At 51.9% G+C, this 14,517-nt stretch overlaps 1 protein-coding gene across 1 annotated transcript; it reads right to left on the bottom strand.

Moving 5' to 3' along the window:
• Positions 1–135: 135 nt before the first annotated feature.
• On the bottom strand, positions 136–11,581 carry HAS1 (hyaluronan synthase 1). Its single transcript, XM_038767512.1, has 5 exons — positions 11,501–11,581; positions 8,300–9,019; positions 6,297–6,522; positions 2,736–2,868; positions 136–811 (listed from the first exon to the last, which is right to left on the bottom strand). Exons 2-5 carry the CDS (start codon positions 9,005–9,007, stop codon positions 136–138), a joined length of 1,743 nt encoding a protein of 580 aa, XP_038623440.1. The 5' UTR covers positions 9,008–9,019; positions 11,501–11,581.
• Positions 11,582–14,517: the final 2,936 nt, after the last annotated feature.

The following is a 14,517-nucleotide window of genomic DNA, read 5'->3' as shown; positions in this document are numbered from 1 at the left end:
ACGGGAAACGGCTCCGGACAATTAAATACTCTGATGCCCGCGCAAATAAATACCCTGCCCTCGCTGGGGGTCAACCCCGGCCCCCGCTCCGGGCCCCAGGTATCCTGCCCCCCGCGTGCCCCGGAGGCCCGGCCCTCACACCTGCACCCTGTAGGCGCCCGCCCGCCGCCTGCACCCCCTCTTCACCCAGCCCCAGTACAACGCCACCATGACGGTCCAGTAGGCCGCGTAGGCCCCCGCCCCGGCCGCCAGATACCGGGCTTCGGCCCGCTTGGCCTCGGCCCCCCAGTCCGCCCTCCACTCCCGGGCCGCGGTGACCCCCAGCCCCCCGAGCAGCAGGCCGCCCCATACTGCCAGGGGCACCAGCGGCAGGGAGTTCCCCACCAGCTGCCGCCGCCCAGACGTGCCCCAACCGCTCCGGTTCATGGTGACCAGGGCCAGGAACTTGGCGGGCAGCAGGCCGCCCATGTAGAGGAGGGCGTAGAGCGAGAGCAGGAGCATGCGGGGGGCCCCGCGCAGCCAGGCCGCGTAGGCGGCCTTGAGGGCGGCCACGGCCTGGACGCACAGCAGCACCCAGAGCGCCGCCCACAGCGTCCCCGAGTAGAAGAGCCGCAGCACGGTGGCCGCCACCAGGAAGGGGAAGAGGCCCGACACCACCGCCTCGTAGGCCATCCAGAGCGCGTGCCGGTGCCACCACAGGGCGTTGTACAGCCACTCGCGGAAGAAGGACTTGGACCAGCGGGTCTGCTGGCTCAGCCAGCGGAGGAAGCTGGACGGCGTCTCCGAGTAGCAGCGGGACAGCGGGGTGTACCTGGGGGGCGGCGGAAGAGTTGCGGGGTGGGGGTCAGACGCCTTCCTCCACGCCAGCTCCCCCCTGTTGCTCCTTGTCTTTTTTTTCTTAGTCATTTTTGTCACGCACTTAGAACGGTGCTTAGTCAGGGCTTAGAATAGAATAATAATAATAATAATAGCATTTATTAAGCGCTTACTAAGTGCAATGCACTGTTCTAAGCGCTGGGGAGGTTACAAGGTGATCAGGTTGTCCCACAGTCTTAATCCCCATTTTACAGATGAGGTAACTGAGGCCCAGAGAAGTTAAGTGACTGGCCCAAAGTCACAGAGCTGACAAGTGGCAGAGCCAGGATTTGAACCCATGACCTCTGACTCCAAAGCCCGGGCTCTTTCCACGGAGCCACACTGCTTCTCACTTCTCTTGGGAAGCAAAGTGCTTTGCACGTAGTAAGTGCTTAACAAATGCCACTATTATTACCGTTACTATGCACCAGACACTGTCCTAAGCGCTGGGGTAGACACAAGCTAGTCAGGTTGGACACGGTCCGTGTCCTGCATGGGGCTCACAGTCTTAATCCCCTTTTTGCAGATGAGGTAACTGAGGCCCAGAGAAGTTAAGTGACTTGCCCAAAGTCACACAGCTGACAAGTGGCAGAGCCAGGATTTGAACCCATGACCTCTGACTCCAAAGCCCGGGCTCTTTCCACGGAGCCACACTGCTTCTCACTTCTCTTGGGAAGAAAAGTGCTTTGCACATAGTAAGTGCTTAACAAATGCCACTATTATTACCATTACGATGCGCCAGACACTGTATTAAGCGCTGGGGTAGATACAAGCTAGTCAGGTTGGACACGGTCCGTGTCCTGCATGGAGCTCACAGTCTTAATCCCCTTTTTGCAGATGAGGTAACTGAGGCACAGAGAAGTGAAGTGACTTGCCCGAGGCCACGCAGCAGACACGTGGCGGAGCCGGGAATTAGAACTCAGGTTATTCTGACTCCTGGGCCCACGCTCCTACTTACTATGTGACAGGCACTGTATTAAACGCTGGGATAGATGCTAGATAATCAGGTTGAACATAGTCCTGGTCCTACATAAATCTCCCTTTTATGGATAAGGTAACAGATAACTGAGCGGACAAGTGACAGTGTCAGAATTAGAACCCAGGACCTCTGACTCTTAGGCCCCTCCTCTTTCCATTAGGTCGTGTCTCTCCACTTTCCCCTTTGGCTGTTCCTCCCAATCCTGCCAATCCCAACCCCCCTGCGGGGCACCGGTAGGTGATCACCTGGATATGTGCCCTCTGGGCATTTGGTACTCACCCCTCCCTCAGCCTTACAGAATTTACGGTCATAACTCTAAATTATTCATTTCTACTAATGTCTATTTCCCCCCCTAGACCGTAAGCTTGTTGTGGGCAGGGAACCTGTCTACCAACTCTGTTGTATTCTTCCAAGTATTCTAAGCACAGTGCTTGGCTCACAGTAAGCGCTCAACGTGGCTCAGTGGAAAGAGCCACTTTGGAGTCAGAGGTCATGGGTTCAAATCCCGGCTCTGCCAAGTGTCAGCTGTGTGACTTTGGGCAAGTCACTTCACTTCTCTGGGCCTCAGATACCTCACTGTAAAATGGGGATTAAGACTGTGAGCCCCCCAGGCGACAACCTGGTCACCTTGTAAACTCCCCAGCGCTTAGAACAGTGCTTTGCACGTAGTAAGTGCTTAATAAATGTCATTATTATTATTATTATAAATACCATTGACTGATTGAGTGATTAATCAGGGACTTGCCCTTTTCCTCTCTCCCTCCACCACCATGTCCCCTCTGGACTCCCGCTCCTCCCTCCAGACCCTCTCCATCCGCCCTGCCTCCATCCCGATGCCCCTTTCAGCATTCCCAATCCTGACGCCACCCCGATCGATCCGGGACCCTCTTGGTGTCCTCACTTTGTGGCATAGCCCATGCTCAGGAGCCGGTTGGTCAGGTGCCGGTCATCTCCGAAGGTGCAATGTGTCCCCAGGAACTTCTGGTTATACCAGGACTCGAGGAATTGCTGCAGGAGATCATTCCTGTAGAGGCCTGAAGAGGAGGAGAAGGAGGAGACCGGGCCCGGGTCAGGGATCAAGGCAAGGACTCCATACCTACGACCTGTGTGACTTTGGACAAGTCACTTCACTTCACTGTGCCTCAGTTCCCTCATCTGTAAAATGGGGATTAAGACTGTGAACCCCCCGTGGGACAACCTGATCACCTTGTAACCTCCCCAGCGCTTAGAACAGTGCTTTGCACATAGTAAGCGCTTGATAAATGCCATCATCATTATTATTATGAGGACCAAGACTGCCTGCTGAGGCTGTCTAGGTTCCGTATTAAAAGATGGCTGTGGGTCTGCTGAATAATAATTACAATAATGGTATTTGTTAAGCGCTTACTGTGTGCCAAGCGCTGTTCTAAGCACTGGAGTAGATACAAGGTAATCAGGTTGTCCCACGTGGGGCTCACAGTCTTTAATCCCTATTTTACAGATGAGGTAACTGAGGCACAGAGAAGTTAAGCGGCTTACCCAAGGTCACACAGCAGACAAGTGGCAGGGCTAGGATCAATCAATCAATCAATCAATCGTATTTATTGAGCACTTACTGTGTGCAGAGCACTGTACTAAGCGCTTGGGAAGTACAAGTTGGCAACATATAGAGACAGTCCCTACCCAACAGTGGGCTCGCAGTCTAAAAGGGGGAGACAGAGAACAAAACCAAACATACTAACAAAAGAAAATAAATAGAATAGATATGTACAAGTAAAATAAATAGAGTAATAAATATGCACAAACATATATACATATATACAGGTGTTAAGCGCTTACTATGTGCCAAGCACTGTTCTGAGCACTGGAGTAGATACAAGGTAATCAGGTTGTCCCACATGGGGCTCACAGTCTTTAATCCCTATTTTACAGATGAGGTAACTGAGGCACAGAGAAGTTAAGCGGCTTACCCAAGGTCTCACAGTAGACAAGTGGCGGGGCTAGGATTAGAGACCACGTCCTCAGACTCCCAAGCTAGTGCTCTTTCCACTAAGCCACACTGCCTCTCTAAGTTGTCTAGGTACCATATTTAGGGTAAAGCTGAGTGTCTGCTGAGACGAAGTACCGTATTTAAGGGAAGGCTGCAGGACTGCTGAAGACTGCTGAGAACGAGAAGCAGCGTGGCTCAGTGGAAAGAGCAGGGGCTTTGGTGTCAGAGGTCATGGGTTCCAATCCCGGCTCCGCCAGTTGTCAGCGGTGTGACTTTGGGCAAGTCGCTTAACTTCTCTGTGCCTCAGTGACCTCATCTGTAAAACGAGGATCAAGACTGTGAGCCCCCCGTGGGACAACCTGATCACCCTGTATCTCCCCCAGCGCTTAGAACAGTGCTTTGCACATAGTAAGCGCTTAATAAATGCCATTATTATTATTATTATCATCTCTAAGTACTGTATTTAAAGGATGACTGTGTGCTCGCCGAGGCTGTCTATATACCAGCGCTTAGAATTGTTAGTATGTTTGGTTTTCTTCTCTGTCTCCCCCTTCTAGACTGTGAGCCCACTGTTGGGTAGGGGCTGTCTCCATATGTTGCCAACCTGTACTTCCCAAGCACTTAGTACAGTGCTCTGCACACAGTAAGCGCTCAATAAATACAACTGATTGATTGATTGATTGCTTTGCACATAGTAAGCGCTTAATAAATGCCATTATTATTATTATTATTATTATTATTATTATTATATACCATATTTAAGGTAAGGTTGTGTGCCCGCCAAGGATGTCTAGATACCATATTTAGGGTAAGGCTGCATGTCTGACAAGGCTGTCTAGGTATCGTATTTTGAGTAAGGCTGCGTATCTAATAAGGCTGCCTAGGTACAATATTTAGGGTAAGGGAGAATGTGTGCCAAGACGGTGTCTATAACAACAAATATTGTACTCTCCCAAGCGCTTACTACAGTGCTCTGCCCACAGTAAGCGCTCAGTAAATACGACTGAATGAGCGAATAAGACTAAGTACCATATTCAAGAGGAGGCTGCGGGAATGCTGAAGCTAAGTACCGTCTTTAAGTACTATACACAATCACAGGAGGGCTGTGTGCTTGCTGAAGCTGTCTAGATATCATATTTAAGGTAAGGCTGATGTCTGCTGAGACTAAGTACTTTATTTAAGGGATGGCTGAGGGTGTGCTGAAGCTCTCCAAGAGCGCTTCTTAAAGGATGACTTTGTGCCTGCTGAGACTGTCTACATATTGTATTTGGGGTAAGACTGCATCCCTACTGAGGTTGTCTAGTTACCGAATTTAGGGTAAGGCTGAGGATCTGCTGAGGCTGTCTAGTTTCCAGCGCTTAGAACAGTGCTCACCGCTTAGAACATCGCTCGGCACATAGTAGGCGCTTAACAAACGCCATTATCATTATTATTATTATTATCCCATATTTAAAGGAAGGCTACATGTCTGTCGAGGCTATCTAGATACCGTATTTAAAGGAAGGCACAGCCTTAAACAGCTTAACATTTGGGTTTTCGGCAACTGAAGTTCTCCACATCTGTTGGCGTTTAGGAACTCAGCCAAGGAAGCGGAGCCCTTCCTGAGAACGAGGTTGTCCTCCCCAACTCGGAAATTGAGCGGAAGCTTATTAGCCTCCGTCCACCCACGCTGGGCTCACTGCCCTTTGTGCAATAGACCTTATTCACCGCTCAATCTCCCCCACCCAGTGAGTGAGTGAGTGAGTCAGTCAGTCAGTGGTATTTATTGAGTGCCTACTGTGAGCAGAGCATGGTATTAAGCCCTTGGGAGAGTAAGCAGCAGGGAGTAGTGGCTACAGCACGGGCCTGGGAATCAGAAGGTCATGGGTTCTAATGCCGGCTCTGCTACTTGTCTGCTGTGCGATCTTAGGCAAGCAACTTCTCTGTGCCTCAATTCCCTCATGGGGGTGCAATAATAATGATGACATTTGTTAAGCGCTTACTATGTGCCAGGCACTGTTCTAAGTGCTGGGGAGGATACAAGGTGATCAGGTTGTCCCACGTGGGGCTCACAATCTTAATCCCCGTTTTACAGATGAGGTAACTGAGGCACAGAGAAGTGAAGTGACTCGCCCGAAGTCAACAGCTGACAAGCGGCGGAGCTGGGATTTGAACGCATGACCTCTGACTCCCAAGCCCGGGCTCTTTCCACTGAGCCAAGCTGTGTAAGACTGTGAGCCCAATGTGGGACAGGGACTGTATCCAACCTGATTTCCTTGTATCTACCCCAGTGCTTAGAACAGTGCCTGGAACATAGTAAGTGCTTAACAAATACCATAATAATAATAATTATTATTATTACAATATAACAATGAGTGAGTGCTTGAGTGTGTGTGTGTGTGTGTGTGTGTACCCCCTAACCCCAATCCCTCCCAACATCAGGCTCCTCCTGCTCCCCACGCACCCCTCCCTCCACCCCCGGTCCCGGCGGGGGTCGCAGGGCGGGCGGCTCACCGAGTGGTCCGCTGATGCAGGAGACGCAGCGGAAATAGGACTGGCAGGCCCGCTCCACGTTGAAGGCCACCCAGTAACGCAGGGAGCTGAGGAAACTGATCCAGGAGTCGCCGGCGTTGAGGATCCGGACGTCGCCGCCGACGGCCCCCACCTCCGCGTCGCCCTCCAGGACCCGAACCAGCTCCAGCAGCGCCCGGGGATCCAGTCGTGTGTCCGAATCACACACCTAGGTGAGGCGGGAGGGCCGGCTCATAGCCCCGGAGGACTTGGGGGTCTCAGGGCCGTGGTCTGGGAGCAGGAGCTGCTCTCCTACTTCTACCCAGCCTAACCACTTTCGCTCTTCCAATGCCAACCTTCTCACTGTACCTCAATCTCGTCTATCTCGCCACCGACCTCTCGCCCACATCCTGCCTCTGGCCTGGAACGCCCTTCCTCTTCAGATCCGACAGACAATCATGTTCCCCACCTTCAAAGCCTTATTGAAGGCCCATCTCCTCCAAGAGGCCTTCCCGGACTAAGCCCTCTTTTCCTTTTCTTCAACTCCCTTCTGCATCTCCCTGACTCACTCCTTTTATTCATCCTCCCTTCCAGGCCCCCAGCACATACCCGTCATTTATTCATTTTTACTAATGTCTGTCTACCCCTCTAGACGGTAAGCTCATTGTGGGCAGGGAATGTTTTCTGTCCCATTGTTATATTGTCCTCTCCCAAGTGCTGTCTCATGCCCTGCCCACAGAAAGCACTCAATAAGTACAAGTTATTGATAGATTGATTAGGGCTCAGAGAGTCAGCAAGGCCAAGAGATTTGCAGAAATGGAGGTCAGAGAGGGAGGGAGGCAGTGAGACCTAATGAAAAGAGCTCAGGACAGAGAGTCGGGAGACCTGGGTTCATGTCCCAGCTCAGTCACCTACCTGCTCTGTGACCTTGGGTGAGACAATTAACCTCTCTGGGCCTGTTTTCTCCTTGGTAAATGCGGATAAGAAACCTGTCCACCCCCACTCTGAGACTGTGAGCCCCATGTAGGACAGGGACTGTTTCCCATCTCATCAATTTGTAACCACCCCAGTGCTTAACACATAGCACTTCATACGTATTATAACTGTTATATGCTTTAATTCTTCTCTGGTTGGGCTTTTATGGAGAGGGGGCATCAAGGAGAGGACCCCTGGGATCAAACCCTGAAGGGGGACTGGGGATGGCTGGGAATTTCCCAGGAGGTTCTGGGGGTCTCCTGTGGAAAGGAGAGTTCTAGTGGGGCACAGGGACCCTTCTCTTCAAGTCCAAGGCAGGGCTCCCCCTCTTCCCCTAAGCCATCTTTTCCTTTTCTTCCACTCCCTTCTGCATCACCCTGACTTGCTCCCTTTATTCATCCCAGCTCCCTGCCCCACAGCACTTATGTCCATGTCCATAATTTATTTACACTCATGTCTGTCTCCTCCTTTGGACTATAAGCTCGCTGTGGCCAGGGAATGTGTCTGTTTATTGTTGTACCCTTCCAAGTGCTTAGTATAGCTCTCCGCACACAATAAACGCTTAATAATAATAATAATAATAATAATAATGATGGCATTTGTTAAGCATTTACTATGTGCAGAGCACTGTTCTAAGCTCTGGGGAGCTCTGGGGATTAAGACTGTGAGCCCCCCGTGGGACAACTTGATCACCTTGTAACCTCCCCAGCGCTTAGAACAGTGCTTTGCATATAGTAAGCGCTTAATAAATGCTATCATTATTATTATTATTATTATTACAAGGTGATCAGGGCATCCCACGTGGTGCTCACAGCCTAATCTCCATTTTACAGATGAGGGAACAGAGAAGTGAAGTGACTAGCCCAAAGTCACACAGCTGACAATTAGAAGAGCCTGGATTTGAACCCATGACCTCTGACTCCAAAGCCCGTGCTCTTTCCATTGAGCCACGCTGCTTCTCTAACAAGTACGATCGACTGGCCGACGGACGGCCCGCCTCCCGCCCTGACCGGCCCGGCGCCCCCGCTCACCTGCACGTAGTCCACAGAGTCCCCGAGTGCACGGAAGGCTGTGTACATCACCTCACGCTTGCCGCCCCAGCGCTGGGCCACGCACACGCAACGCCGGCTCCGCACCAGAGCCTCCACCGCCAGCCGTCCCGGGTCCTCCGCCTCCACCTCCCTGTAGGCCCCGTCCCCGAGGGCCCCGTCACCGTCGGTGGCCCCGGTTTCCGCCGCCAGGCCGGGCTCCCAGGCCTGGTGGTAGTTGCCGTCCCAGACGTAGGTAGCGGCGTCCTCGGCGGCGAAGATCTCCCGGAACATGTCCACCATGTACAGGTCCTCGGCCCGGTTCCCGTCCACCACCATGATGACCCGGAGCCGGTCCCGGGGGTAGAGGAGGCCGCGGGCGGACAGCAGGCACTCCCGCAGGTAGGCCGGGTCCTCCTGGTAGGCCGAGATGGTCAGTGCCACAGTCCGGCTGTAGCTACAGGGCCTCCGAGAGGCCCCCCGGGCGGCCCGCAGCTCCAGGTAGGCGAACAGGCTCTGGGCTAAGAGGTGTGCCGACAGGAAGGTGCCGTAGAGGCCGAAGGCGAAGAGGCCGTGCCGGTCCCTGGCCAGCTGGACCCCGGCCGCGTAGGCCCAGCCCAGGACCACCAGGATGAGGAGGGCGAAGGAGATGGTGAGGACGCGGCGGATGGGGCCGGAGCAGCGGCCAGAGCGGGTCTTGGAGGGGTCCATCCTGCTTGGGGGCTGCGGAGGGAAGGGACGGAGGGCTGGTGAGAATTCTGGGGTCGGGCTGGAACTTCGTCCACTCCCCCTCCCCTGTCCCCCAGCTCTCCGCGGCCAGCCCGCTTGGCCCCATCCATCTCTCCTTATCTTGGGTGACCCTAAATCAGGTCATTTTGGCCATCCCCTTATCTCTATGCCCCTCCCAGGCAGGGGTCTTTCCTGTTTGGAGAGATCTCCTGGGAAGGAGACGTTCCAGTCTCCCCTTTCTCCTGCCCAGCCTCCATCAGCGCTTAGAACAGTGCTTTGCACATAGTAAGCGCTTAACAAATGCCATCATTATTATTATTCTCCCGTCCCATTCTACGTCTTCCATTCCCGACTACTGGGGAGTCCTCTCCGGAGTCTAACCTCCGTCCCTTCCACTGCAGGGTCAGCCCATTCACTCCAGCTGCCCTCAGTGAGACTGCCACACACCCACACATACTCATGAGGGAGAAGCAGCTTGGCCTTGTGGATAGAGCTCAGGCATGGGAGTCAGACCTCCTTTTTAGTTCCGGCTCTACCACTGGACAGCTGTGTGACCTTAGGCAAGCTGCTTAACCTCTCTGTGCCCCAGTTCCCTCATCTGTAAAATGGAGATGAGATAGCTGCGCTCTCTCCCTGCCCGCCTTTTCTCAGAGGCAGTGAGCACTATGTGGGATAGAGACTATTTCCAATCCAATTATCATTTATCTGTTCCAGTCCTTGGCACATAGTAAGTGCTCAACAAATACTATTATTATTATTGATGTGCATTTGTCTGTCTCCAGGGCTATTATCATTATTACTTTTATCATTATTACTATAACCCTGGAGACAGACAATTACGCAATTCTGGAGACAGATTCAAATACTCACAGACGCACAAAGGCAACCTCATCTAGAAGCACACAATTTGTTCACACAAACACAGAAGAAGGTACAGTCCCACACAGATTCACCAACACAGGTGAACCCAGACTCACACTGACAGACATGGAGAAGCAGCGTGGCTTAGAGTATAGAGGATGAGCGTGGGAGTTGGAAGGTCATGGGTTCTAATACCAGCTCCACCACATGTCTGCTGTGTGACCCTGGGCAAGTCACTTCACTTCTCTGGGCCTCAGTTCTCTCATCCGTAAAATGGGGAATAAGAGTGTGAGCCCCATGTGGGACAGGGACCGTGTCCAACCTGACTAGCTTGAATCTACCTCAGCGCTTAGAATGGCTCAGCACACAGTAAGCGCTTAACAAGTACCGTTATTATTATTATTATTACATATATACATGATCACCCATTCGTACATGCAAATATAAAAGTCCTCAGACATACAACCCTGGACATTCACACGTGGTTAGATGTTCACACAGAGACATGCATCCTGATGTATATATGTGTATATATGCAGATATATATATATATATTACCTGTATATATGTATATATGTTTGTACATATTTATTACTCTATTTATTTTACTTGTACATATCTGTTCTATTTATTTTATTTTGTTAATATGTTTGGTTTTGTTCTCTGTCTACCCCTTCTAGACTGTGAGCCCACTGTTGGGTAGGGCCTGTCTCTATATGTTGCCAACTTGTACTTCCCAAGCACTTAGTCCAGTGCTCTGCACACAGTAAGTGCTCAATAAATACAATTGATTGATTGATTGATTGATTGATTGATGTGACACCCTCAGAACCCTGGTCACCCAGACAGAGGCCTGTAATCACATACACCACACACACACACACACAAACCCACAAATCTCACCCTCACACAATCTCACCCACATACACACATTTCTTCATTCATTCGATCATATTTATTGAGCGCTTACTGTGTGCAGAGCACTGCACTAAGCGCTTGGAAAGTACAATTCAGCAACGAAGAGAGACAATCCCTGCCCACAACAGGCTCACAGTCTTAAGAAGCAGCACGGCCTAGAGGAAAGAGCCCGGGCCTGGGATTCAGAGGACCTGGGTCCTAATCTCAGCTCCACCACTTGTCTGCCGTGTGACCTTGGGCAACTCACTTCACTTCTCTTGAGAAGCAGAGTGGCTCAGTGACAAGCAGCGTGGCTCAGTGGAAAGAGCACAGGCTTTGGAGTCAGAGGTCACGGGTTCAAATCCCGGCCCCGCCAATTGTCTGCTGTGTGACTTTGGGCAAGTCACTTAACTTCTCTGGGCCTCAGTTACCACATCTGTAAAATGGGGATGAAGACTGTGAGCCCCTAGTGGGGCTACCTGATCACCTTGTAACCTCCCCAGCGCTTAGAACAGTGCTTTGCACATAGTAAGCGCTTAATAAATGCCATCATTATTCTCTGGGCCTCAATGATCTCATCTGCAAAATGGGGATAAGACGGTGAGCTCTACGTGGGACAGCCCGATTATCTTGTATCTACCCCATTGCTTACTCCAGTGCCTGGTACATAGTGCTCAATGAATACCATTAAAAAAATGATAAAGAAGACACACTTACCCAGACACACAGGGGGTCCTGGCTTTTTCGTCTCTCTTCTCTCTGGCCTTGTCTCCCCCTCGGTGTTGCTTGCTCTGCCCCAGTCCGGGGGCCAAGGGGGGGGCATTTGAAGGTCTGAATGTGGGGGTGGGAGTGGGAGTGAAGGGAGGAGGGTGGGGAGGGGGAGACGTCACCACTGGACTGGCCCACCCTGCTGGCTGTGAGGTCATGGTAGGACTCCACCCGCTTCCCGCTTCTCCATCTCCTCCTTCCCATCTCTTCCTCTCCCCTCCCCCTTCTTTCTCTGCTGGCTCCTTGGGCGCCCCCTCCCCCTTTTCCTTGGCCCTTCCCCCTCCTCTTCCCTGTGTCCCACCAGCCTCTGCCCTCTTTCCCGCCCTTCCTTTCCCTTTCCAGCCTTTTTGTCCTCTTCCTCCCTTCTTTCCTTCTTCAGCCCTTCATTTCTTTCCCTCCGCTTGTGTAATAATAATAATAATGACGGCATTTATTAAGCACTTACTATGTGCAAAGCACTGTTCTAAGCGCTGGGGTAGATACAAGGTAATCAAGTTGTCCTACCTGGGGCTCACGGACTTAATCCCCATTTTTCAGCTGAGGGAACTGAGGCCCAGAGAAGTGAAGTGACTTGCCCAAAGTCACACAGCTGACAAGTGGCAGAACCAGGATTTGAACCCATGACCTGTGACTCCAAAGCCCGAGCTCTTTCCACTGAGCCACGCTGCTTCTCTTGTATCTCTTCTCTCTCCCAGAACCACCTTCTTCCCCTGCTCCCCTCATCCCTCCTCTCTTCTCTCCAGCTCGGTTTTATTATCTTCATTTTTCTTCCTTTCTTTTTTGGCTCTCCCTTCCTCCCCTTCCTTCCTCCTCTTCCTCCCCCACTCTCCTCTCCTCTCAGCTGTCTCTCCCCACCCCTTCCCGGACCCTTTACCTAGAGGTGTGTGGGGAGGGAGGGTAATAATAACAATATTAATAATGGCATTTATTAAGCGCTTACTATGTGCAAAGCACTATTCTAAGCGTTGGGGAAGCTACGAGGTGATGAGGTTGTCCCATGGGGGGCTCACAGTCTTAATCCCCATTTTACAGATTAGGTCCCAGAGAAGTGATGTGATTTGCCCAAAGTCACACAACTGACAACTGGTGGAGCCGGGATTTGAACCCATGACCTCTGACTCCAAAGCCCGTGCTCTTTCCACTGAGCCATGCTCCTTCTCTGCCCGGGGGGCTCGGGGGGCTGGGTGGAGGCTTCTCACCAGCTGCTGATGTGGTGTGACCCACTTTGGGCAGGGTGGAGGCCCGCAGGGTACTTAGACATGAACTCATGAGGCTCCAACTCCCTGGGGAAGGGCCCAAGGGATAACGGGATGTAGGAGGGGAGATGGCAGGGGGGGAAACTGAGTCACAGAGCGGGGGCCTCGGAGTCCTACGATGACTCAGCCCCTGCTCCTGGCGGCTCCTAATCCCACCAAGACCCAGGTGCCAGGCCGTCCCAGACTCCCACCTCGCCCCTCACCCTGCGAGATGAATTTCGGGGAATCGTGTCCAGTGGTGTTTGGTGGGGAAATCCGGAGTGGGAAGGGCCGAGGAGGAGGAGAATCCCGCCCGATCCAACGCCCCGCCACGCCGGGAGCAGGAGGACGGGGAGGGGATGTACTTCTAACGGAACCGGCGGCCTGGTGGGAATAATAGTAATAATAATAATTCTGGTATTAAGCGCTCTTTAGACACAGAGACAATTGGCTCTGCCAATTGTCAGCTGTGTGACTTTGGGCAAGTCACTTAAATTCTCTGGGCCTCCGTTACCTCATCTGTAAAATGAGCCCCCCGTGGGACAACCTGATCACCTTGTATCCTCCCCAGTGCTTAGAACAGTGCTTTGCACATAGTAAGTGCTTAATAAATGCCATTATTATCATTATTATTATTATTATTAAGTGCTTACTCTGTCCCAAGCACTGTTGTAAACGCTGGGATAGATACAAGGTCATCAGGTGTCCCTACGTGGGGCTCACAGTCTTCATCCCCGTTTTACAGATGAGGGGACTGAGGCCCAGCGAAGTGAAGTGGCTTGCCCAAGGTCACACAGCAGACAAGTGGCAGAGTTGGGATTAGAACCCATGACCTCTGACTCCCAAGCCTGGGCTCTTTCCACTTAAACCATGCTGCTTCTCATAACGGCGTGTGTGTTTGTGTGTGTGTGTGTGTGTGCGTGCATGTATGTGCACACGAGGCAGTGCGGGAGGGTCACGCGTGGGTTGTGTGATGACGCCTGTCGGTGTCAGGGTATAGGTTTTTTATGGTATTTATTAGGCACTTACCATGTGTCAGGCACTGTTCTAAGCGCTGGAGTGATAATAATAATAACATTTATTTTACCACGTGTCAGGCACTGTTCTAAGCGCTGGAGTGGTAATAATAATAATAACATTTATTAAGCGCTTACTATGTGCAAGGCACTGTTCTAAGCACTGGGAAGGTTACAAGGCGATCAGGTTGTCCCACGGGGGGCTCACACGGGGTAGATACAATGTAATCACGTTGCTCTGGGGTGGTTACAAACTCATCAGGTTGGACACAGTCCCTGTCCCACATGGGGCTGGCAGTCCTCATCCCCATTTTACAGATGAGGGAACTGAGGCCCAGAGAAGGGAAACGACTTGCCCAAGTCATCCAGCAGACACGTGGTAGAGCTGGGATTAGAATCCAAGTCCCATTAACTTCCAGGCCCAGACTCTAGCCACAAATAATAGTAATAATAATGGTATTTTTTAAGCGCTTACTATGCGCCAAGCACTGTTCTAAGCACTGGGGTAGATACAATGGAATCAGGTTGTCCCACGTGGGGCTCACAGTCTTAATCCCCATTTTCCAGAAGAGGTAACTGAGGCCCAGAGAGGTGAAGTGACTACCCAAGGGTCTCCCTCCCGGCCCCTTCCCCTCTGCTGCTCGGAGGGTCCCAGGGGACAGGGTGATGAGGATTTGGGGGGTGGGGGTGTCTGGACACAGGATGGGTTGTTTAT

Source organism: Tachyglossus aculeatus, chromosome 26, assembly GCF_015852505.1.
Source record: "Tachyglossus aculeatus isolate mTacAcu1 chromosome 26, mTacAcu1.pri, whole genome shotgun sequence".
NCBI lineage: Eukaryota > Metazoa > Chordata > Mammalia > Monotremata > Tachyglossidae > Tachyglossus > Tachyglossus aculeatus.
The sequence above is the reverse complement of the archived record's forward strand: the minus strand, read 5'-3'. Positions and strand labels throughout refer to the sequence as shown.

Bases quoted from the DNA above. Each gene is read 5' to 3' on its own strand.
- HAS1 (XM_038767512.1), bottom strand. From the start codon at position 9,007: ATGGACCCCTCCAAGACCCGCTCTGGCCGCTGCTCCGGCCCCATCCGC. The intron at 6,523-8,299 runs GTGAGCGGGGGC...CGCCTCACCTAG, and splicing joins ACTCTGTGGACTACGTGCAG to GTGTGTGATTCGGACACACG. The intron at 812-2,735 runs GTGAGGACACCA...GCCGCCCCCCAG, and splicing joins AGCATGGGCTATGCCACAAA to GTACACCCCGCTGTCCCGCT.